Raw genomic sequence first — 25773 nt, 5'->3', positions numbered from 1 at the left:
GAATGCAAAAAATCCATCAAAAAAATATTTTATTATATCCGTAGAGAGAAACACAAACAGAATAATCAAAAAATTATTTCCACCGAAGATCGTTGGTTGATTCCCCTTGGGTTTCCAACCCACTGAACCCATGCGTCGTTACCAATGTATCACCATCGCGCGTGATATCTTTCAACGAATGATTCAGTTGCTCATAGCCCTCTTGGTTGTTTTTCCAGGACTTCTTCACATTAATTGTAGCCAGAACACCGAACTGTTGATAGAATTTCTTCAACCGTGGCGTTTGCTCCATGTTTTCCATTTCATATGAAAGGATTCGATGTGTTCCAGATTTATTCCTGAAAGATTAACAATGCACATTAAAAAACCTAAATATAGAAGGGTAAAATAGTCAAGACAAATGAGAATTCTTCGTATAAACTACGTAATGATTTTCTCGCTGTTGTCAATAGCAATGAACCTTACCGGCTGTTTTAGCAAGCCCATCACTGCTGAAACTCGTTGATTTTCTCTCTTCGACACTGGTCCCTGTCAAAAATGTAACAACAGGTGATCCAGCTCCAGCACTAAATCCCACATTACTTTGTTGCGTTAGATAGTGACAGCACTCGATGATCTGAAAGAACGACCAGGCATCTTTGTCCTTGGGCTTTGGTCCCTTGATATAAGGTAGGGCTAGCTGTTCGTGAGGTCTCTGGGCTCGAAGGAACCTAGATCCCTTGCGAAATTGCGACTCTAGCCATCTAGTAGCTTCACGCGCTTGACTGCTAGTTCGTTTCATCTCGTCCAATGCTTGAACAACTGTAAAATCACTTCATTTAATAATGATTCAATGACAATGAATGAAGAAAGGCCAATATGTAAATAATAACTAAATAAAATAATTTTATCTAGCCGGTAATTTATTAGTGTGAATACTCCATTAAAATAAGAAAACATTAGTAATCTGAAGGTACCATTTATTGTGATATCACAACAAATTGTACCTTTTGTAATAAAAAATAAAAGTCTGAATTTAAAAAGACAGTAATTCAACCCAGAAATACTCACCGATAGATGGGATGACAATAATGAACTTCTTCGCATACACGAGCCGCTTCAGTATGGGTGTGAATTTGGCAAGAGCCTCATGATCAGGCACCAGATATGCCGACATCAGCTTAGACCTGAGACTACTCTCCAACGCCCGGACTTCGGCCTTCAACCACAATTTTCCCATATGTCTCATCAATTTACCCTTCGACTGATCCTCGTTTCCATTCTCCTTCTCCTTTTCACAGCTCCTCCGCTCCTCCTCCTCCTCTATCACCTCTAGAATCTTGGGATCACCTACCAAGAAGACCTTTTGAATCTCATCGAAGCTTACCCCTGCCTCCTCCACTCTCGTCAGATCTTCACTGAAGGAAATAATCTTTTGAGTTCTGAGTAACACCTGCTCAGTCCTGGTGAGGTGGAAATTCTTCAAAATTCTCCAGTCTAAATTCTCGTGCGAACGTGTCAGCACGTCAAGACCCTTCAAATCGCAATCCTCTGGCAGTGGAATTATCCCCACATACTTTTGAAATTCACTTTGCTCTCTCAGAACTCCAGAATCCTTCTTCAGGTCGATCAATTCAGAAACATCGATTGTCAATAAATTCGATAGAGCGACAATCCTGTGTAAAAGTGTCCTCGAGCTCTTTGATATAATTTTGATGATCTCTGGGTGACTTTTTACCCAGTCGAAGCAGATTTTAATCGATTGCAGCAATTCCTCTTTGCAGAAGATCCCCAAAAGCTCCCTAGCATTGAGGTTTTGCTTCTTCAATTGAGCAATGAATTCCCGATCCGGAGATTTCCTATCACCATTGCAAATATTGTTCTCATTTTCTTCAGCAATTTGGTTTATCGGTGGGTTATTCTCATCTGGCAAACATTTGTCGCCCCCCTGATCTTTTTCATGACCATTTGTCTCGATAATGGGGTCTTTGGAATTCTCGTTCTCGGTAATTGGATCATTTTCGAACTCCTCTTCTGATGGATCGTCTTGTCCCTGGCTCAACTCATCCTCCTCTTCAGTCTCAGAAATGTCGGAATTGAGTTCATCACTGGAAGAGGCTAACTCAAGAGGATCCATGTCACTCCCGTCTGAATCTGAACTATTGAATCTTTTTCTAGGTCTTCTTAATTTGTGCAATAAATATTTCGACTTGTCTCGGGATTTCTTCGCATTTTCCTTGACATTTCCATTTTTTTTATCTTGTGGTGGTGATAATGGTCGCGTATTGTCGTTGAGATCTAATCCCTTGAGATCATTAATCTCAATTTTTTCGATGGTCTCTAAGGAAATTATGAGGTCGCCAACTTCACCATTTGATGATGCCTCGATAATGGACTGTTGAAGATGAACGATCGTAATTTGAATCAATTTTGATAGGAGGGAGAGAATAAAAGCGATCGCACTCTGGACGTGGAGAGACTCCTTGGACTGCAGTTTTGAGATGGACATGAGACAAATCGCAACCATTTTGAAGACGACATTTTCAGTTAGGTGGGGCGACTCTTCGGTTTTGGTATTCAGAAGAAATTCTTCAATAGTGTCGCCTTTCACCGGTGGATTTCGGGATGGAGACTCAGTTTTTTCAAGGTTCAAGCAATTTTCCATCTCGATTAACAGATTCTGTAAGAAAAGAGCGTTTGACAACGATATTCTATTTTAAAATCAAATATTTATTAATTTTGGGGGAAATTTATTTACTGTTCAGCCACTAAAATGTAGCAAACATTATTTTCCAGAACAAACAATCTCACTCTCTGAAAATTAATCTATTTACCTCGCAATCTTCATTTATCCGTTCTACACTCGAGGAATCCTTATCCCACTTCTGCAATAATGTAAATAGTCTAGCAGCGCAGCGTTGTGATGGCAATTTCTCTTTGCCATAATAAAAATGAGTAGAAATGACTCTCTTAAGATTGCCCTCAGTTCCTTCGAAGGGTTCTGAACAGAGAGTGCATCTCAAATAGTGATAAACAGCATCGATTCCGTAATTTCTATTGCCTGCCAATGTGCCCAACTGATTGTGGGACATTCCAATATTTGGATCTACTGCTATTGCCATTTTGTAGTATCTCGTTGCGACCATGGGATCCCAGTTGGGGTCTAAATCCAATTTGTAACGGGCCAAATCGCCCAAACATATCAAACTTCTATGAACTATTTTCATGGCACATTGACGTGATTCTTCTGAGTGTAGCTTCAGTGGTGGATTCTTTTCTCTCTATGATAAAATTAAACAGATGATTACCTTGTTATCATGATACTGTAGAAGGAAAATTAAAATTTGGTGGATACTTGTAGTGATCAATATCAAAAAAGCAAAATTAAAATTCTATTAAAAAAAAAGTAACAAAATAAATTCGTCTAGTGAATTAAATTTTCGATGGAATTAAATGAAAATAATTATGTCATGTCTTACAATCACTGTGATATCTTTTCTCTGAGGAAATGCAAAGTCCACGACCCCCGGTAAATCCAGACCGCATTCCTCTTGTAATCTGAATATCAAATGATGGTAAAATCCAACACCCACGTTAATATGAGTGAAGAGCAAAGCTTTTTCCGTATCACTCCAGACATTTCCCTGTAGAACGATCAGAAAACTATATAAACTCTCACATGTAACAAAATCCACACGTCTTTTACAACTAAATATAACAAATATGCAAATTACTCGACGAACGTCATTCCTGAGACCTTCGAGTACAAGATTCTATTATGCTTTTCATTACGTGATTTTTCCCAAAGGAAAACATTATTGCAAAGCCATTCAAATTATCAGTACAGTGAAAAAAATGATTACTTTTCTTAGTTTTTTGGCAGCAGCAACGACATCGTAAAATCCCCTTCTCCAAAGCAACTCTTCAATTTTCCTAGCATGACTCACGGGATCCTTCAAGACGAGTCGTTCGCAATAATCCTTCAATTTAGCCCTGAGAACCTCTCCCGCAGGTGTAAAAACATCAGATACTGTCAGGGCACAGCTTTTCTGCTCGTCCAGTCTCTTCGCAATATCTGTTGCTCCCCTGAATCAAACAAATGAGTGGAAAATTATTTGTCTATTGTATAAAGTCTAGTTTTTTTCCTGATACATCAGGAATATGTGTTTATGGATTTCTTTTTAATTTAAGTTTGTTAGATTTCCAAGTAAATTTGATAACTTTCATTATTATTATTATTTTGCTTTACTACCATCATATACACTTCATGATAGTATATGCTATATTATATAACATTAAATCATCGAATTAAATTTTATTTACACATCTCCAATTCAGAAGCGAAGTGACAAAAAAATTATAGGTTATGTCATTATCTGATACCGAAATTTAACTCGTGTCAACCATGAAAGTGTTCAACAGCCTCAAGGAATGATATTCATAAGAAAAAAAAAATATTCAGTGTATTTAGTTCACCTGTACAATCGTCTCGTATCTTCGAGACTATCATTACTCCTGTCGGCAGAGTTACCGTATGATCTTTTCATTTTAATCACTCAACTAACATTCACCTTTCCTCGTCGTATCAACTCATCTCTCCATTCATGCAATTTACTCGTCTCCTTGCATTTAACATTATTACTCATCTGCCCGCTGCCTCCTGACCTGCGTATCTTCGTCTCAGTAGATTTGTCAAACACGACATTCGACCTTGTGCCCACTTTCTCATGTAGAATTATTCTTTTTAAAAATATAATCGACCGTCTATTTTTTAATCACTTTTATTCAATGGCAAGTTGACGTAATTATTGTGCGCATGCACTGTGGAGGTAACTGTGTGCAACTGCGTGAACAGCGAAGATGTATGGGGAGTGATAAAAATTTTCTGTCGATTACACCTGGAGGAAATACCAATTACACGATCTGCGGGCGGTTGACCACGGCGCCATGTGTTTTTCGAGTCGTCATGACCGCCGGCCATCTTGTGCGAACGCACGTTGAGGGGACTGCCGCAAGACGGTAGCGCCATGACACAAGGCGGGAAAGTTCAAATGCTGGAGTTGATGGTTTAAATTTGAAGATCAATTAATTTGGTGATGAGCTGCTTTGCTGATGCTTTCGGTGGGTGATTTGAAGGGCATGTGACCCATTACACGTTAAACTGCCGGAGAAGAAATTAAATAGCGGAGGATCGAAGATTTTGTCGCATACAAGAAAAGAAAGAAAATAAAGAAACCGTTTCACTCATTTCGTAATGGAAATTTATGGGCCTTAATGACATAAATTCAATCTTTCAGGTTCAGCGTGACTTGTGTTCTGGTAAAACGTCAGAGACCAATGGGCCTGCCATAAGAACCGCTATCGCGTCGGCGGTTGCGACCCAACTAACTCGGGGATTCCCCTTCAGTAAACGCAGACCCCCACTACTGCGCGAATCTATTATTAAATCAATTTTCACTGAAGTTCATGCGATTTTCCTAGCACTTTGCTCTTGGATTTAGTTTCAAACTTGCTATCTATAATCGCAAGCTCAGCTCCGTTGACGGAACTCACCCCTCCAGAGACAAAGGGACAATAATATTTACTGTCCCGCCTCCAGGTGTTATTTTCTCACACGTCGGCTGCGTGTCTCGCGCCGAAGAAAACTTTTGATCTGTGGGGGAAAAATAAAAAGGGAAACCTCAGGGGAGATTCGTGGCGCTTTTATTCATCTAGGGTGCATAATCGAGAGGAAAAAGTTTTTCCTATATTTACAACAGCGGACAATGTTTCATCGAAGCATCGATGAAACATTCTCCCCTCCATACATTACAACTTTTAGAGTTTGAAAAGTTTTTTTTTTCCAGGAGTTTGTCTCCAACTTTTTTTCTACAATTTCACCGAACTAAGTAATTTTTTTTTGTGCAACAGTAGCTAGGGGAAAGATAATAATATTTACTGTCCCGCCTCCAGATGTTATTTTCCCGGACGACGTCTGAGTGTTCCTCGCAGGGGAAAATTCGTGATCCCTGATCGAGGGATAAAAAAAACTTGCGAGTGATTCGCATTGATTTTCCTCACCGAGGGTGCATAAGCTAGAGGGAGGAGTTTATGTCACGTCTACGCTGTGAGTACGTCAATTTTCTATAGACGTGTCCCTCTGTGTACAGCAACAAATCCTCCAATAACAGAAGTTTTTTTTTCAGCAATTCCTTCCCAACTTTTGTTGCTGTGATTCTACGCAAGTGTGCAGGTGCTGACTGCGGTAATACAGGGGTGAAAGAGGGGTGTTATTTTTAGATGTATTGTCATAGTCACTCGTGAAAGAAAACTTTTGATCTCTGACCGTACGGTAAAAAAAAATCTCAAAGTTTAGGCGCCTTATTTTTCATTGAGGGTGCAACATCGAGGGAGTTTGCTACTTTACATTTTCTCCACAACGAAGAAACTTTTCAAAATAAAAGTCTGAGAATTTTTATGGGGGTATTTCATGGTTTGTATGATTTCAAAGTTCATTTAAAAAAGTCACAATCTCTCGGTTGTGAAAAAATTTCATGTTAAATTTCTGAGAAACTTTCATAGAAGTTTCACATTCACAATTGCAAAAAAAAAATTACATTCAAACTGATGGATATTCCAGTGTCCAGTGAATTTCCAGAATTCTGATGTGGTCATTACTTTGCACGTCTCCCCTTCTCCCCTCCCCGCTCTGGCACCAAAATTTTTCATAAAAATTTTTCTTTTTTAGTATTTGTTGGAAATTTAGAACATAGCTCTTCTGTTTTTCAACAAAAATCACTCCACCAGGTTTATGATGTGTTTGAAGGAGTCTCCAGAAAGCGACTGATTTATGATCTGCTGTGCTATGAACTTGAGAGCATTGTAATCCTTATCAGATGTGGTATTCAAAGGAAATTCTGTCCTCTGTAATTATAAACGTTCTATTGTTTTTTCTGTTAGTAAAGATTTTTCATAAGAAGTTGGTCTCTGAACACCAGTCCTCTAGGTCAGTCGTGCCTTCCTCGTGCCAGTAATAAAGAGTTCTATTAAAAGTAATTGATTGTATTGCTACATTTATTTATTTACTTCTACCCATATCCCATATCCATAGTACTAAAAAAAATGTCTACAAAAGGTATGTGAAATCGAACCATTGGCTGTCTTGGCTGTTCAGCTCGATCTCATTATGTTCTCCAAGTATTGGAGATGGCAGACCTCTTCACTGGTCACTCCCTCATCATCAACTATTCTGTTTCAATGACTCGACCCGTGCGCATGACTAAATTTTGATCGATATTCGCGGTAAGTTTTTGAACCGCAATTATCGATTACTAATGCATGCCTAATATCGGCAATTGGCCATCATTATACTCCCCAAGCTGCGCAAGAGCGAATTCAGGAGGCACCCCAATTCTGTTTATGTAGTTTTATTGTAGTTTTTACTGTAGTTGTAATCGACTCCACGATGCTATCGGATACTGAACTGGAGCCTATAAAAGTATCGTGAAGGTTTTTTTTAATGAGAAAATAATTCTTCATAATGATTTCTTTTGTATATAAACAATTATCAACGAGGAATATTGTTTTACCCATCTCAAAACGTCTTTTACGCACATTAAAAAATTGAATAGAAAAATCTAACGGATTCGATAGAAAATTCTATCAGATTTCTGTCGAATGTTCTGAAAATATCTCGATATAATAAATTCTATGGGAACACATGGAGAGAAAAATTATTGAAAAATTACGTTACTGTTCTGTAATCAGCCAGTCAAAACACTATTCACTCAAAATTACGGTACAGTTACCCATTTTTATCCAACGTTGTGAACTTTTTCTGGAAATTTTACTGAAAAAATGGGTAATTATTCCGTAATTTGTACCGAATATTATTGTGTACATATTATTACCTATTATTTTATTTATTATTATTATATTAGTACATATTATTGGATACGTAATTTTTAAAGAACTTTTCTCTTCGTGCACAAAATTCAATTCAAATCAATTCAATTTATTCATCTTTGATGTTACAAATGTTTTTCATTTTACATTTTAATATTTTAATATTTTAAATTTGATTAAATTTCAATATTTCAACAATTTGATATTAATAAATTAACAACGTATACGGTTTACACTGGGTTTACGTGGATCCAATTCTTTTGAGTCCTCCCATTAAATATTATCCACTGACTGTTCCAACATAATCGCTTTTAAATTATTAGAAAATTCACAAAATTAAAATCGAATTGTCTAACGAAGTTGGAAGATTTTCCTATTCAGTTGGTCTCATTTGTCAACATCGTGTCTGAATAATTTTATTTTATCGAGAATTGTTTATTTATAGGAGAGATTCATCAGAGCGCAGAATGTTTTTAATTATGTCAGTCAGCCAATTGCATTTATGGGAATGTGGCCAGTCAATGTCACCACTGGCACTCGAATAAGAACTTTATTTTACTATATCTATCATCTTTATCGGATTGGAATGGAGTTGTTTGAGTTTTTCATGGTCTTTCCGAATCTTGGACTTGTCATCGAAAATCTTGCAATGACAGGTGTACAAATAGGACTCGTGTTGAGGCTGTCATTGATAAGATTCTCCGCAGGGATGCACCGGCTGCTCCACATATTCAAAGATTTACGTCAACTTGATAAGTTCAATGATATGAGGGAAATTGAAATATTTCTCGACTACAGCGAGAGCTGCGAAAAATTGTACAGAATTGTTCTGTGGCCAGCTGCTGTTGCTTGTAGCTCGTGGTGGTTTACACCCTTTCAGAATTATCTTATTGCTAGTGAGTAATAGTTTCAGATAGGATTATTATTAAAAATGGGGAACGGAGTAGATCCATCCAACTTGGTCTGTAGGGAGAGAAAAGTCCCCGGCGCGATACTGGGAGACGAGGGTTTGATTCCTGGTGGAACCTGGTTGAAGCGAAATTTTTGTCTAATTATAATTTTCATTCGCATAAATCTGAGAATTTTTATATTGTTTTCGATAAACAATACTGTGCTGCCTTACAATCTCGGTGCAAACTGCAGACGTGAGACAAATTACTCCGCCACCTGGTAAATTTTCTTTATTCGAAAAAGAAAATTTATTTAGTTATTTATTTGGTTTTATTTGTTTTTTTTCTTTATTGGGAATTTCTATAACGACCTCGTCAAAATTGAAAGTCTGACGCAACATTTCCCATGACGAAGTCCAACACCGGCAATTACAATAAGTTACCGAAAAATTGTTGTGTGATAATAAAAAATGAAGGAAGGGCCATAAACTAAACTGACGTAAACAGGAATTTTTAAAGGATTTCTATCAATTTTTCATTTACCCTTAAATAAAAAATGATAGAGCTTCAAATTTTATAGTGGTGTTTAGTCAATTTTACGAAGTCACATATTATTAATTACAAAATTTATTACAAAATTTGAGGTATTGATAGACATTTTTATGTGTGAGTAGAATACATTTTTAATATAATATCATTTAATCATAATTTTAATTTAATCATAATTTTTCAAACTTTTCTCTCCGTGTCGATGGGATTAAATAATTTGATGAAAAAAAAAATAATATTCACTGTGGGAATCTATTTATATTTTCCTAGGTAATGATCAGGTACTATAATAATTATGTTAATTATTTCGGTCTAGACCATGATCATCTTCCTGTCATATCGAGTGACATCGTTCAATAATCACGAACATTAAGAAATTCATTTAAATTATTCCTTGTAGGAAATCAGAAAGTTAGAATTAAAGAATGATCATTAATGGAATTTCTCGAAAGTTCTGATTGTCATAATTAAAAGCTTCCTATTCCTGTTATTAATAGACAATCTATCCTTTCTAAGGGTTTCGCAACCGCACATTTGTATACGAATCTCCTTGGCGGATGCCACCGATTGAAGCTATGGAAAGGACCGACGTAATTGTGATAGTTCATGTCATTGAATTGCCAGTAGTGTACATTTCGTTCTGTTACATGATGACATACTGCATATATTTTTCGCTGGTGAATCAAATTCGCTGTCAATTGGTTATAATTAATCACAAAGTACGGAATCTTCGAGTTGATCAGGGGACCAATGTGGAGGGAGTATTCAAGCCCATTGTTGAAAGACATGTCACAATATTTGAGTAAGTGCCATGATATCAGTCAGGAAGACCAATAATAATCGAATATATTATCTCAGACTGGTAAAATCGCTAAATGATTGGTCTCAAATTACCCTTATGTGTGAACTTCTTGTCGTAAGCCTCACACTTGGATTACTTATATACAACATAATGGTGGTAATACAATTTTACATATTACTATTAGTCACCCTTTTCATCCGCGAAAAATTCTACGATAAAATAAAAAAAAAACAGATAATTTTCATTGGTAATTTCATTTTTTGACAGCTGATTTCTTGACAGTGTATCCTTCAGACATTATATCTGTCGATCCATTAGATAATAGTTCATTTATATATGTTCGGATGAGAAATAATAGTCAACGAGAATTTCCGATAATTCCTGGGGTGAATTATAAACCTCATTTTTTTTTATGTTTCATTTGACAATGAAAATGGAAAATTTAATGACGAAGATTTTATGGCTCGAGAATAATGGGTCTGAGGAGACTGTCAATGAAAAAATTATGGAAAGTTAATTATTTCGTTTAACATTTATCCGCGGATGAAATATTGCGAACTCATTATTATTATTATTAGCTGATTCGAAATTGTAAGTTTTGTTTCTCATAACAAATTTGTTTTGTTAAAAAACATGTTTCAGAAAGTTCACAAGACTTCTCTAAAGTCATGAACTTTGGGTTCTACGTATTTAATATGCTTTCCATCATGTTCACAAATTGTTATATGGGTCAGTCCTTGGAAGACGAGGTACATTTATTAATAATTAATTTATTTGATGATATTACGTACAATGTAGCTTTCTACGTCCTGCATCATCTCCAAGAGTTCAGCTCCACTTTGTCTTACGGTTATTATTTTAGGCTCTGAACCTGGCTGATGCATTTTATGATCATGATTGGACCCATTTACCGATCACATGTCAAAAATCGTTCGTGATATGCATGATACGGTCCCAAAGACCGTTGCAATTAACAGCCGGAGGCTTTTACAAATTCTCGTTGAATGGTTTCACAAGTGTGAGTATTTTTTTTTTAATTGACGAATTGGTTTTACAAGTGTGAGTATTTTTTTTAATTGACGAATTGGTTTCACAAGTGTGAATATTTTTTTTAATTGACGAATTGCCGATCTACTTCTGAGTATTTATTACAGATAATTAAATCAATAGCGGGATTCTACTCAATGCTGAGGGCAACGACTTGAACTCAGTGTGTTATCGCCACATTGTTCACTAAAAGTTTAAAATACTATATTATATAAACTCACCGAAGGTATCCGACCTGATTATGACGATTGTAACTAATATGATTTATTCTCATCTTATACACTAAAGATGTCATGCAAAATGTTAAAAATAGAGCACATATTTTCCTGAAGAAGAGCCGACTTGACTCAACATTCCTTGTCTAGATAATTAACGATTATTTTTCACATGACTTCAGGACCTTTTCTCAACTTTATCAAAGTAGATTTATCGAATCTATTCAATCCACTCGGCGTTGATGGAGTCCTCGTCAGGAATTTTGAATCCGTTGAAAATCGATTAGACTTAATTTGATGTTTAATTAGACTAGTCAATTTCTATATCGGGGAACCTCCTTCATAATTCGAATCCAATAATTTAATTTATCGTTGATCGATGACGGGTTTTCAATTGCTTCAAGAAGATTCTTCTAGTTCTTTGTCTGAAAAAAATCATACGATGAGTTGTCGACTGAATACATCAAAAACGAATGTGAATTTCAAACATAAATGAACAGGTTTAACGGTCGTTTATTTAAAATGCTTTGGTTTCACGTGTAAGTAAAATCAGCATGTCGCCTAGTTAAAAAGAAATAAATGTCAGCCAGTTCGTCAGTCTGGGCCCAGGACTGGTGGAGACACTATGAACCGAGGCTGAATGAACCAGACTTTTCCCAAGCTTGGCACAAGCTTGGTACCTATGTTTGATATCAGGGAAGGATCCAAGCCTGGCTTTCTCTGGTGTGACTAAGATACCAAACCTGGTGGAGTCTAGGATTACCAAAGCTTGGTCAGCCAGGTCTAACCCACAGTTGGCCCGGGCGTGAAGCTTGGCGATTCCTACCTGGCATGACATGGCATTGACATTCATAGGCATGACATGCCATTGACATTCATAGAACGTGATCCTATCCGAGGAGATTGCTAATTTGCATAATATATACTCAATCTCCTCTGACGATGACAGCAGGATAATTCTACAAATTCTCGTTGGAGGGTGAATATGTAAAAAGTTGACAATTTCTAACCCAAAATTTTCTTACACTCGTCTTTGCAGGTGTTAAAATCATCGATGGATGTTATCTCAATGTTAAGGACAACAATATAAAATAAAAAAATCATCAATATCCTGTGTGTCAAACGAAAATGAAAATAATAGTTGCAAAGGTTTCACTGTAATTTCATAATCAACTCGATGAAGAAATACAAACAAAAATGATACGATAATATCAAACGAAGTTGCAATTGACAAAATTAGCATTTGTTGTTTTCTGTCTAATTCCGAGAACTATCAGATGACTTTTTTATGACTCACTAAAATCCCCCAATTGGATGCTGTGGACACCCGAAGCATGATGAAGCTTCACTAACAATCGATTGTTTTCTGACCTCTTTTTATTTGCATGACTCAAAATGATAATTTTCATCATAAGTTCTGCAACACATTCTCCAACGCATCTGCATGTGTTGTAATAAGACTCAGAGGCGATTTTTTAAAACAATTCACAGGGTTTAGTGACAATAAAAACTTCAGTGTGAACATGGAATACAAGACGAACATTGTTCTGCTCAAAATGTTCAATGGAATTTGAATTCTTAACTGTTCACATTCCCATGAACAACTGACGGGTGCACAAAGCCCCTGATTTTGTGCGCATGTCTTCACTTGGTCGTTGAGGGAACGTTGTGACCAGGAACTCAATTGCTAATGCAGGAGATTTGCAGGAAATGAAATGCATAAATAATGAACTTTTGGGAACTCTATATCACGCAGGTGCCGAGACTAGATTCCTGTACTGTCTGCCTACATCGGCATTTCTGTTACTACTTCAGCTGCTATTCACTTCACGATGACACCAGATGCTGAGTTAGAGGTAGGACTCTCACGAATCATAAATCGATTGATAAATTGTATCACATGAAATGATCAATATTTCAAGTGAGCTTAGAAATTTAAATTTCCATTCGAAACTCAGGAAATTCAAATGCAGAACATTGAAAAATCCGAGGACATTGGAACCTAAATTTCCATAAATTTCTAATGGTGCTGATTGTCCTGTCATGTGAATTTAAAAAATTTGTCTGTTCTCTAGAGGAGATTCCTGAAGGCGCAGAATGTTTTGCATTACGTGAGTCGTCCAGTTGCCTTTTTGGGAATGTGGCCAGTGAATGTAACCACTGGCGACCGAATAAGAATGTTTTTATACTTCACATATCACATTTATCGAATGGGGATGGAGTTCATCGATCTCGTCATGGTTTTCGGAAATCTTGGACAAGTCATTGAAAATCTCATGATAACAGGTACCCAAGTAGCCCTCATGATGAGACTCACATTTCCAAGGTTCACTACGAGTATGCGTCGAGTGCTGGACGGATTGGCTGACTTGCATCAACGTAACAAGTTCAATGACACCAGAGAAATGGAGATCTTCATCAAATACAGCGAAATTTGTGAGAGATGTTACAAGATTGTCTTGTGGCCAGCGACCTTCACTTGTGTCTCGTGGTATCTCACGCCCATTCAAACCTACTTCATCGTGAGTGAGTAATAATTGTAATGATGGTTTAATCTTGCTGCATCCTTCACCATCTCCAGTGCTTCCTGATATCCAACTAAAAAACTAGCGTCCAGTCTTTAAGAGACCGTAAATAGGCTCATGAAGGGTGTCTCAGAATGTTTTTCGGTTTTAGATGTTAAATAAAATTTAAAAACGAAAATCATTCTGAGACACCCTTTATATTGAAGAATATTCAAGGGTTGCTAACCGGTTGAGACAGACCCTACTGTTGACTCCTTCACTCTCAGTAATTATAATTCGTTAATGACATTGCGTGAGAAACCTGAGAAAAGTAATGAATATCGTATGTCATTCAAATTACATTTTCTATATAATTATTATTTTCATTAGAATTTTCGGGTTTCAAATTTAAATATTTCTCTTAATTGAAAATATTAAAATATTAAATTTTCAAAGACCTTTTTTCATTAACTATGAAATCGATTTTTGAGAACATTTTCTACATAAATGAGTCATTAAAAAAAATCCTTGTAATTGCGTACCAATTCATCGATGCTCACAGAATATCGAAACTGGATCAGGAAATATTTGTGATGGATGTCAGGAGCAGATAATTTATCTAAGATCATTATGGCTCCTAACGATTTTTTTTTCTATTGAAAGAAATACAGAATGGAACATTCGTCTATGCATCCCCATGGCGAATGCCTTCGTTCGAAGCTATGGAGAAACCTGAAGTAGCAATCCTTCTACATCTTATCGAAATACCAGTGACGTATTTGACTGCTTGCTATTTGTTAACTTATTGCATATATTTCACTCTCGTAAATCATATCCGAGGTCAACTAGTCATCATGAGTTATAAAGTCAAGAATCTCAAAATAGATGGTGCAAAAAATATCAGAGAAGTGATCAGTCCCATTGTGGAAAAACATATCGCAATTCTTCAGTAAGTGATACTGTTTATGGTACAGAACTAAAAACAATAAAAAAAATGATAAAGCTTTTCCAGTGTAGCAAAATCCTTGGACGACTGCTCCCACTTTTTCCTGCTTTACGAACTCCTCAACACGACTCTCACTCTCGCATTATTATTGTACAACATAATGGCGGTAATATACACCTTCGGACGTCATAGAACAATCAAAAATCCTTAATGAGCGATGAAAAATTAATCTTAAAAATATTTTTCAGAACATTAGCTTGAGTGAAACAGCTTTGATCATCAATTTCTCATTTTATATGTTTAACATGACTGTGCTTGTGTTTGCCAACTGCTACATGAGTCAATGTTTGGAGAATGAGGTGCATTTTTTAATCAATTAATCGCATTGATGAAGTTATGTTTATCCAGCGCCAGAAATAATTAATTCTGTGAGAAATTTAATGCTTCAGGAGACACTAAAGGAAAAGTACTTTGAAAAAATAACAGGCTCTGCTCAGTGATACAGCCATAATTACTGTGCTCCCCTAATCAATTGATTTATCACAACCAAAAATCTTTTGAGGGCACCATATCAATTGCCCGCAAAATTTTTCTTTTCCAAGTATCACTTTCTATAATTATTATTTCAGGCTGCGAACCTGTTTCATGCATTTTACGAGCACAATTGGAACGACCTGCCATTGCCATATCAGAAAGCATTGATAATATGTATGTTACGTGCTCAAACACCTCTGCACATCACAGCCGGAAAATTCTACAAATTTTCATTGAGTGGTTTTACAAGTGTTAGAATTTTATCTCTTGCCATCCTCAATTCCCAATTCAATCAAATTTTTTTTCCAGATCATGAAATCATCCATGGCCTTTGTATCAATGTTGAGAGCAACGCTTTGAAGTCCATTTACGATTTACTCTATGAGTACTAAAACATTTAGTATAATTATGCAATAATGAGTGTGGAATCAGAACTGACTGTTAGAATTGTAATAAACATAAACGAACAAACAGGTATGACATGAACTATGAAGTAGATCAGTCTCCAGCCCTCGGAAGTGACTGGATTATGAGTAACTGTCGCTCAATCCTATCAAGATCCATGACAGTTCCTTCAGCCTTCCCATACCTGACTTCCCCCTGTGTACAGTATTTATAACATCAAGTGGACATCACTGTCAAATGATTTATCATCTCCAAAATTTAATTGTTCTAATATTTTAATTAAAAATGGGATCGACTATAGTCTGCTCAGAAAATAGTGTCTACTGATAATCCCATGATCAACTGCTAATAATTTAATTCGAGGAGTTCACCTGTAGTTTTTTAAATCACTTACAGTTTTCTGAGCGTATAAACACCGAAATCTAATTAGATGAAACGAGATTGAACTCGTGGGTTTAGAATCTACGAGCAAAAACGTTTATATTGTTAATGTAGAACAGAGAAATGGTATTATTATGCATCTTAAAAAGTACCTTACACAAAGAGAAAAATTTTTGAAAAATAATGTTGTTGAAAAATAATGTTCCGTAAAATGACGGAACAGTCTCACGCACTTTTTCAGTGAGCTTTCAGGAAAAAGTCCAAAACGTTCCAGAAAAATTATCGAACATTCACTGCAAAATTCCGTAACTGTTCCATAATTTTTATTGAATACTGTTTTCACTGGGAAATTATAGAACAGACACGTAATTTTCCAAGAATTTTTCTCGCAGTGTCTTCTGAAAACCAGACCATTCATGGTTACATGAGCAACTGACGAGCTTTCAAAAGCTCTGAAGTTGTGCGCATGAATGGTTTTCCGTCAGCTGTGGAAGGGGAGTTACGAGTGAAAATTCAATTGTTAATGCAACACATTTCTGGGGAATCCAGTACATAAACCATGGGGCTTCGGGAACTCCGTACGGCGCAGGAACCAGAGGGCTGTCCGCCTATAACGGTATCTCTATCACTTCAGATAGAATGCAGTTCGCAATGACAGCAGACTCTGAGTTAGAGGTAGGATTCCCCGCTAACAGTTGCTCTTTTTTCCTGCTGAGAATTGTCCACCAAACTCAGACGAGATTTCATCTTGAAATATATATGTATAACAAAATGAATGAACTTATTCTGCATAAAAAATCATGTGTCATTTTTCCATAATTTTCTGTTATTCAGGAGAGATTTCGTAAGGCCCAGAATGTTTTGCATTACGTGAGTAGGCCAGTTGCCTTTTTGGGAATGTGGCCCGTGAACGTAACTACTGGCAGTCGAATAAGAATGATATTGTACTTCACATACCACATTTATCGAATGGGAATGGAATTCATCGACCTCTTCATGGTTTTTGGGGATCTTGAACAAGTCATTGAAAACCTTATGATAACTGGAACCCAAGTTGCTATCATGATGAGACTCACATTTCCAAGATTCACTACGAGCATGCGTCGAGTGCTGGACGGATTGGCTGACTTGCATCAACGCAACAAGTTCAATGACACCAGAGAAATGGAGATCTTCATCGAATACAGCGATCTTTGCGAAAAATGTTACAGAATAGTGGTGTGGGCGGCTACTTTTGCGTGCATCTCTTGGTACATGCTACCGGTTCAAACATATCTCATCGTAAGTAAGTAATATGTACAGAAATATTTATTGGTGATCACTCTAGCCTCGCAATCAGACACCAAAGTCTATTACTAAGGTGCCTGAATATTAATTAATTGAGGACCACCAACTGTTAAACGAATTTATTTTCAATTCCCCATTTTTCTATCGATCGGCGATCGACTGGGTGTCGATCAACAATCTATGAAGATTGACAGATTAATTGAGGGTTCACTAAACATCACCTACTAGGTGGTGGTCAACGAATAGTCAGACAATGTCGATTCTTTTGAGATGATAAACAATATTTAAAAGACATTGTTATTTGACGCTATATCGGAGACTTATTATCGTCTTAGGAGACAATTTCTCAGGCTAATAATCTATATTGAATTTTTTTATTGAAGAAATTCGCAATGGAACATTCACATACGAATCACCTTGGCGAATGCCTCCGTTCCAGGGGATGGACAAGCCCGAGGTGATAATGTTACTTCATCTTATCGAGATACCAGCGGCATATTTGACTGCTTGTTATTCATTGACTTACTGCATATACTTTACCCTCGTAAATCATATCCGGAGTCAACTTGTCATCATGAGTTATAAAATCAGGAATCTGAAAGTTGATGGTGTGACAACAATGAGGGAGTTGTTTAATTCAATAGTCGAAAAACATATCGAAATACTCCAGTAAGTCAGAGTCACCGTGAAGTCATTCGAAAGAACCAGAAAATAATGAAAAGTATTTTCACAGTATATCAAAATCGTTAGACGATTGTTCTCATATTTATCTGCTATTTGAACTCCTCAATACCATTCTCACACTTGCATTACTATCGTACAACATAATGATGGTAATATAAACTTCCAGATATGAGACATTGTTTTGAAATTGTGGCTGATACCACGATGAAATAATCTTAAAAACCTGTTCCAGAACATTAGTCTGAGTGAAACAGCTTTAATCATTAATTTTTTCGTCTACATGTATTTCATGACAGTCCTCGTATTTGCCAATTGCTACATGAGTCAGTGTTTAGAGAAAGAGGTATTATCTGTCAATTAACTGCGGATGCCTTATCAACTGGGTGATGTTTCAACTCCCAAATGTTCAGCCGATGCAACCGAGGGGCTACAAACTTTTTCATGGTGTCAGTCGATGATGAAATCAATTAGAAGTCGATTTGAAATCAAGCGTAGTCGCTAAAATCAGGTGATTTCAATTGATGAATTTGACTTTGAAGTCATTCCTGACATCAATTAAAATCAGTCAAATCAATTGAACTCACTGAAATTACTTTCAGTCAGTGAAGTCAAGTATCGATTCTATATCGAATGATTAGGAGAACAAAAGAAACCCTCTCATGTGATTCCAATGACTTCATTTCAATTGGAATCAAATGAGCTCATGTGAAGTCATAAAGTCATTGGTTTTGTAGTTTGAAGTCACTGAAATCGTGTCCTCGTTCCAATCACCGAAATCATGACTCGATTCATCTGAAATCGACTTCAAAATGAAGTTGTGGTGTCACTCAATGTGGGACTGAGTAGTCCCTCGGCTGCAATGAAGAAAAATATATTTTTGACAAATAACCATTGACTTCCGAGAAGTAATTATTTTTTTAATTCGCTCTAAAAAATATCACTGAAATGTCGTGAGATTTCTCAAAATATACTGATTTTACTAAAATCGTTGGTACGTCGTATGAAAATTGATGACTTTGGTAAAGACAAGTTCAAATATCGCAGTTGAAATGCTACCTAGTTGAAACATTGGAACACCTTATCCATCGATTAATTGTGATGCATTAATGAAGGCTGTGAATCTATTTTATGCGTTCTACGAACACGATTGGAGTAATCTACCTCTGCCATATCAGAAAGCATTTATAATCTGCATGCTGCGTGCTCAAACACCCCTGCACATCACAGCCGGAAAATTCTACGAGTTCTCCTTGAGTGGTTTCACGAGTGTAAGAATTTTAACGTTATTTCAAATTAACGCTCCTTAATTTCTGATATTTTACAGATCATGAAATCGTCAATGGCCTTTGTCTCGATGTTGAGGGCAACAATTTAGAAGCCGGAAATTCTAGTGTCACCCATAATATAAGAATGCAAAATCTCTGGATTCAGCTGTGCAACAAAAATTGAAGTTGAGTGCTAGAATTTTTATAAATTGTGATTATTTTGTAAAATTGTTAAAATGAAAGCAGTCCCCAATCGGAGGTTTATATCTTTGAATTGTTCTTCGGCAACGAATACAAGGGGAACCTACGTGTCCTTCGCTGATGGGTATCATTACACTTATCAAAAGGTTCAAACTAAAGCACTCTCACTGTTCACATGCTCGCAATGAACTGAAGATTGTTTAAAAAACTGAATTTACGCGCATGATCGAATTTCGATCGAGGGTTGAGAAGTTTTTCAACAGCAATTATCGATTATTCATGCAGTGGAATACCAAATACAGGGTAGTTCTTGTGACCCCACAACTCGCATTGCGCACAAGCTGAATAGCATTTCTATTCTGTTGAAGTTGTCCTTTACTGCACAATGTTATCGGACACAGATTTAGAGGTGAAGTTCTATTGCTGTTGGAGTATCAATCGGTTTCATGTTATAAACATTACTCTTCTTAGGGGAGATTCATCAAGGCGCAGAATATTTTGGATTATGTGAGTCGACCTTTATGGCTGTTAGGAATGTGGCCAGTAAATGTAACGATGGGCAGTCGCATTAGAATGGTTATGTATTTTATCTATCATTTTTATCGAATTGGAATGGAGTTGATTGAGTTTGTCATGGTTTTTGGGAATCTTGACCTAGTCATTGAAAATCTTATGATGACCGGTTTACAAATAGCTATGGTCTTGAGGCTGGCTTTACCAAGATTAGCTGGCAGTATGCGTCGAGTACTCGAAACATTGAAGGACTTGCATCAGCGGAATAAGTTCAAGGACACGGGGGAGATGGAAATATTTATTGAATTCAGTGAACGCAGCGAGAGATGTTACAAAGTTGTATTATGGTGCGCTACCATTGCTTGTGTCTCCTGGTACGTGTCACCCATTCAGAACTATCTTCTTGCTGGTAAGTGCCAATTAAGTAAATGACTTGGATTAATTTACCTTATCATCATACCCAAGAAAACACTTTATTATACATAATCTGCATTTAATGAGGCGCAGTGTCTTCCCTACGCGAAGGGCTGAAAAAATTTATTTACCTTTAAAATTTAGTCTCATTTATTGAAATTAATTTATGAATTCCATTTCACTAGAACACCACTCATTCGCTGAATATTCTCCAGTTATTTTCTTAAAAGTTTTGCAGAATTTGATTTGAACTGTTGATAAAATTGAAATATTCCATTTCACAATTATCACGCTATTTCTCTTAAAAGTTGTTCCGCTAGAAAAACTCTGTGATTGTGTCCAATTTACCATCTCCAAGGAGTTCGCAACGAAACATTCATATATGAAGCTCCTTGGCGAATGCCTGAATTTGTGGCTACCGAAAGACCCGCGGTGGCATTAATAGTTCATATCATGGAACTACCGGCGGTGTACATCTCCTATTGCTACATGATATCCTACTCTGTATATCTCACGCTGATAAATCACATTCGATGCCAATTAGCCATTGTAAGTTACGAAGTGAGGAATTTTAAGGTCGATAGAATGGGTCATACGAAGGAGGTGCTCAGTCCCATTGTTGAACGACATATCACAGCACTTCAGTAAGTAAACCATCATATTGCGTCATGATATTACACTGAATAATCCATAATAGCTAAATTATTTTTCAGTGTAGCAAAATCATTGAGTGATTGTACTCATATTTCCCTTCTGGCTGAGCTGTTCGCCGTAAGTGTCACGCTTGCATTGCTGATGTACAACATAATGGTGGTAATACAATTAGAAAGAAGTGCTTAATTGCTCATTATAAATTTTATATCTCATCCAATATTTCCCTCTTTAAAAAACATGTTTCAGAAAGTGCCAGCTCCCAGAACCGCATTAAAATGATAAACTTTGGAATGTACGTTGTGAATATGCTCCTTATCATGTTTGCAAATTGCTATATGGGTCAGAGTTTGGAAGATGAGGTATAATATAATAAGTATAATACTTATATGTGGCACTGGATTTTAAGCTGCAATTATATTTTACGAATATAACAGATATATCTCGAATATATGAGATTTTTTATTTGCTTCGCCTCAATAAATTGATTAACATCGTAAGCCAGTATTAATTAGCGGATGATCTACTGTTGTGATTATTATTTCAGGGGCTGAATCTATCCGATGCATTTTATAACAACGATTGGACCAATCTGCCAGTCTCAGTTCAGAAATCATTTGTAATATGTATCATACATTCTCAAAGACGATTACAACTTACTGCTGGAAAATTCTATAAGTTTTCTCTGAATGGTTTCACAAAGGTTAATATTTATATTATTGCTTTCATAATGAATTCCCTCGACTCATTGCCATTCTTTACAGACCATGAAATCAATCATTGCGTTTTACTCAATGCTGAGGACAACGACTTAAACTCAGTGGATTATTGTCTTCGCGTGTGTTAAATGTCATATGCTAAATTCTGAAAATGTAATGATATAAAAATACGAGCAACGGGTTATAGCTCGGTTATAAAGATTATAATGAATTATGAATAGCAGGGTAATAATGTAATAAATATTTTCTTGAGTACGAACTGATGCATCGAGGGAGAGAGTAGAGTGAGAAAAAAATTATTTTTGTCAAATATTCATTTACTCGAAAAAAGGGCTTTTTTTCAAAACTCAGAGGGTCTGAGATTATTATTCATTACTATTGTTCATGAGAATGACTATATTTCACATGAACTTGAATCAACCCCGTTACCGATTATTTCTTTTTCCTAAATTTCTTATTCTTCAATGGGAGAATTTCGATGAATGTTTTAACTTTCATGGAAGGACTTCACTCGTTTAAATAAAATCTTTGAATGGGGCCTCATTCCAATAATTTTATGAAACTGAACTCACTCAAGATATTGTAAAATATATACTCCCTGGGTGTTGGAACCATTCCCATTCCCGTTAACTATTAAAGCACCTCGGGTCCTTCCTTGTCTCTCCTTTTTCTCGCATCTCGCAGATGATTCCCCAGCTAATGTAGTAATTTTCCATCGTCTTTACTGTTGGAAGATTCCTCTATGACTGATAGGTTTTCCACAGCACGAAAAATTTGTGCGCATGCCAGCTGATCGATCATTGATCAGTATCTCCCCACTATAGCTACCTGAGATTGCAGATTGTTAATGCAAAAGACGTTTCAGAAAATGGTCTGCATAAACTATGGGCTTTCAGCAACAACTAGTCACCCAGGCATTTGAGTTTTCCCAGTGTTCCCCCTGTTTTCAGTCTTCATTCAATCGACAATGACACCGGATAGTGAACTAGAGGTGAATCTCTGCCGGAGAATATTGACGATGTCGGAAGAGAATTTGGGAAATAAATATTTTCAAATTATTTATACAATATTTCGTAATCGGAAAAATTATCCTCGCGATTCCAGAATATTTTTCGTTAAAAAAATTTCTACATTCCCTTCACCTTCTGAAAAATCTTAGATTCCGGGCAGTTTTACGGAGTGAAAAATTCTTGAAAAATGACACGCGTGTTCCATAATTTGCCCATCAAAATAGTATTCAGTAAAAATCACCGAGCAGGTCCGCATTTTTTCCAATAAATACCCATAACTGTTCCGTCATTTTTACTGAATACTGTTCTGACTGGCAGATTACAAAACAGGTAAGTAATTTTTCAAGAATTTTCTCTCTCCATGTTCATACTCCATTAACGAATTATTTTTCATCCCAGCGAGTGCCAAGAGACATTTTCTATCTAAATTACACCTACACTAAAGCAAAAATATCCTTCTAACCACGGAAAAATAAAGGGCTCCTGCTACCGTGAGAAAGTTCATTTAGATCTTTTTTTTTCAGGAGCGATTTAGACAGGCTCAGGACGTATTGTCTCAAGTGAGCTTGCCATTGGTGCACCTAGGTCTCTGGCCACTACATCCGACAGTTGGCAGCCGGCTAAAACTCTTCATCTACTTCCTATATCATGGGTCCCGCATGATATTCGAACTGATTGAACTAGTCACAGTTCTTGACGACCTTCAACAAGTCGTCGACAATCTCATGACGACAAGTACTCAGATAGTTTTAATGTCACGAGTAACGACATTCCGGTTTCACTGGCTGAGTCGTAAAATCATCAACACAATGAACCAACTTCATACGTCAGACAATTTCAATGATTCCATGGAGACGGAAATTTTCATTGAACACAGAGAAAGTTCTAAAAGCTTCCAGAAGTTCATGCTGCCACCAGTGATTCTGTGCACCGTCTCCTGGTACATGACACCCTTGGGTTATCACATTATTGGTAGTGAGTGAGAATTTTCCATTGCGGATCACATGTCCCTGAGAATTTTCGTGCTAACAGTTGTCGTTCTTCAAAGTCCTACAGAATACGACAGTTCCTCTCGTGGCACCTTATCGCATGCCAGCGTTCATTGACATGTCCAGGTCCGATGTGGCAGTTGGTGTCTATATTTATGAATTACCAATGCTGTATTCTGGTGTTCTCTATCTAACAACATACAGCATACATCTCACATTCATCAACGACATCTGTGCCCACTTGATCATACTCTCTCATAGAATCAGAAGTGTCAAGATGGACAGGTCGTCTGATATTCGGAAGGTGATTGGTCGTTTCGTTGAGAAGCATATCGTGATCATGAAGTGAGTACGAATAAAAAAAAAATTATCCTTTCAATGAAGGCATATCCTTATAGAGAACGTATTTGTCTTGATATTATAGAGATCATATTTGTCTTGATATTCCCATGATTTTTCATACTCTCGGTGTTGGTAGAAAGATGTGGTGATAAAACTATTATATTTCTTGAGGGTAGCAAACCAATTGGACAACTGTACGAGTCTGTATCTGCTATTTGAGCTTTTCAGCACAACTCTCCTGATTGGATTGTGCTCGTACAACATCGTGGTGGTAATTTGTGACACATCTATTGTGAACATACTTTAATTACATAATTATATTTCTATGAAATTGTATTCTTCATGCACCATCGATGATGATTTCATGATTAATTTCAGAATATTAGCACCAGTGAAAAGGTATTACTTTTCAACTATTTGCTGTATATGCTCATTATTGTATTCCTTGTCTATATCAATTGTAGTATGGGTCAACGTCTAGATACTGAGGTACGATGAACAGTCACAACATGTCAAACATTTTGTCAAACTAGTGTTTAATTAACAGGCGGCGAATCTCTTTGTGACTCTCGGAGAATGCGAATGGCACAATCTACCCCGATCGTTCCAGAAAGCTCAAATAATGTGTATGTTACAAGCTCGAACTCCGTTACAAATGACAGCCGGACATTTCTACAAATTTTCATTGGAAAGTTTCACCAGTGTAAGACTGTTAGATTGCGAGCTACTTCACTTTCACTGATATTTTTTATTCTTTTCCAGATCTTGAAGACATCCATGGCATACGTTTCAATGTTGAGGAGAATTATTTAAAGAAAATTATCAACTAAATTGGAAGCTTGGAAAATCAAACTTGAAGAGTGTAGGCATATTTTGTTTATGAAAATAAATGGTACGGTTTTCAGTGCACGCTATTGAAATCATTTCGTGTGAACGCAAAGGCTCTTGTACTGTAGTACGAGCCTTGTGCCATTCCACATTTTTTGCACACGATGACAAATAGTATATTTCGATACAAGTGCGACAGGCTAGCAACGAGTGTGCAGTTGGCAGCCCGAGGTGACGCCGAGATTCCAGTAATTTATTATTATCATGTCAAAAATTCTGAGTAGTCCCTCGGTTGCAACGAAAAAAAACATATTTTTGACAAATAACCATTGACTTCCGAAGAGTAATTATTTTTTCAATTCGCTCTAAAAAAATATCACTGAAATGTCGTGAGATTCCTTAAAATCCACTGATTTTACTAAAATTGTTGGTACGTCGTATGAAAATTGAGCACTTTGGTAAAGACAAGTTCAAATATCGCAGTTGAAATGCTACCTAGTTGAAACATTGGGACACCTTATCCATCGATTAATTGTGATGCATTAATGAAGGCTGTGAATCTATTTTATGCGTTCTACGAACACGATTGGAGTAATCTACCTCTGCCATATCAGAAAGCATTTTTAATCTGCATGCTGCGTGCTCAAACACCCCTGCACATCACAGCCGGAAAATTCTACGAGTTCTCCTTGAGTGGTTTTACGAGTGTAAGAATTTTAACGTTATTTCAAATT

General features: G+C 36.7%; 4 protein-coding genes across 7 annotated transcripts; 3 read left to right on the top strand and 1 right to left on the bottom strand.

Moving 5' to 3' along the window:
• Nucleotides 1-12: 12 nt before the first annotated feature.
• On the bottom strand, nt 13-4903 carry LOC135165596 (nonsense-mediated mRNA decay factor SMG5). The gene is made up of 7 exons (XM_064127036.1): nt 4456-4903; nt 3843-4065; nt 3459-3623; nt 2814-3260; nt 1051-2659; nt 466-801; nt 13-338 (listed from the first exon to the last, which is right to left on the bottom strand). Exons 1-7 carry the CDS (start codon nt 4524-4526, stop codon nt 271-273), a joined length of 2919 nt encoding a protein of 972 aa, XP_063983106.1. The 5' UTR covers nt 4527-4903; the 3' UTR covers nt 13-270.
• Nucleotides 4904-7312: 2409 nt separating this feature from the next.
• Nucleotides 7313-11494, top strand: LOC135165604 (odorant receptor 22b-like). 2 transcript variants are annotated; one of them, XM_064127052.1, is made up of 7 exons: nt 7331-7456; nt 8309-8759; nt 9819-10104; nt 10161-10262; nt 10742-10853; nt 10967-11122; nt 11259-11494. In XM_064127052.1, the coding sequence occupies exons 1-7, from the start codon at nt 7424-7426 to the stop codon at nt 11307-11309; spliced, it is 1191 nt and encodes a 396-aa protein (XP_063983122.1). In that variant the 5' UTR covers nt 7331-7423; the 3' UTR covers nt 11310-11494. The 2 variants fall into 2 exon arrangements, 1 of the variants encoding a protein (XP_063983122.1); XR_010299536.1 differs by lacking the exon at nt 11259-11494 and having other exon boundaries at nt 7313-7456; nt 10161-10260; nt 10747-10853; nt 10967-11000.
• A 1255-nt stretch (nt 11495-12749) lies between these two features.
• Nucleotides 12750-15802, top strand: LOC135165601 (uncharacterized). Of its 3 annotated transcripts, XM_064127048.1 has the most exons (7): nt 12751-13222; nt 13442-13892; nt 14534-14819; nt 14874-14982; nt 15065-15175; nt 15446-15601; nt 15660-15802. In XM_064127048.1, the coding sequence occupies exons 1-7, from the start codon at nt 13199-13201 to the stop codon at nt 15708-15710; spliced, it is 1188 nt and encodes a 395-aa protein (XP_063983118.1). In that variant the 5' UTR covers nt 12751-13198; the 3' UTR covers nt 15711-15802. The 3 variants fall into 3 exon arrangements, with proteins under 3 accessions (XP_063983117.1, XP_063983116.1, XP_063983118.1); XM_064127047.1 differs by having other exon boundaries at nt 12750-13222; nt 14883-14982; nt 15446-15747; XM_064127046.1 differs by having other exon boundaries at nt 12750-13222; nt 15446-15747.
• An 878-nt stretch (nt 15803-16680) lies between these two features.
• Nucleotides 16681-25586, top strand: LOC135165408 (uncharacterized). Its single transcript, XM_064126672.1, has 20 exons — nt 16681-16811; nt 16971-17421; nt 17807-18092; nt 18157-18256; nt 18340-18450; nt 19220-19375; nt 19432-19442; nt 19539-19557; nt 20045-20495; nt 20859-21144; nt 21214-21315; nt 21396-21513; nt 21699-21993; nt 22803-22861; nt 23405-23855; nt 23929-24214; nt 24383-24482; nt 24590-24700; nt 24759-24914; nt 24974-25586. The coding sequence occupies exons 1-20, from the start codon at nt 16776-16778 to the stop codon at nt 25022-25024; spliced, it is 3636 nt and encodes a 1211-aa protein (XP_063982742.1). The 5' UTR covers nt 16681-16775; the 3' UTR covers nt 25025-25586.
• Nucleotides 25587-25773: the final 187 nt, after the last annotated feature.

The sequence above is a fragment of the Diachasmimorpha longicaudata genome, chromosome 8 (assembly GCF_034640455.1).
Source record: "Diachasmimorpha longicaudata isolate KC_UGA_2023 chromosome 8, iyDiaLong2, whole genome shotgun sequence".
NCBI classification, from domain to species: domain Eukaryota; kingdom Metazoa; phylum Arthropoda; class Insecta; order Hymenoptera; family Braconidae; genus Diachasmimorpha; species Diachasmimorpha longicaudata.
Note: the sequence above shows the minus strand (reverse complement) of the source record. Positions and strands in the feature narration are given on the sequence as shown.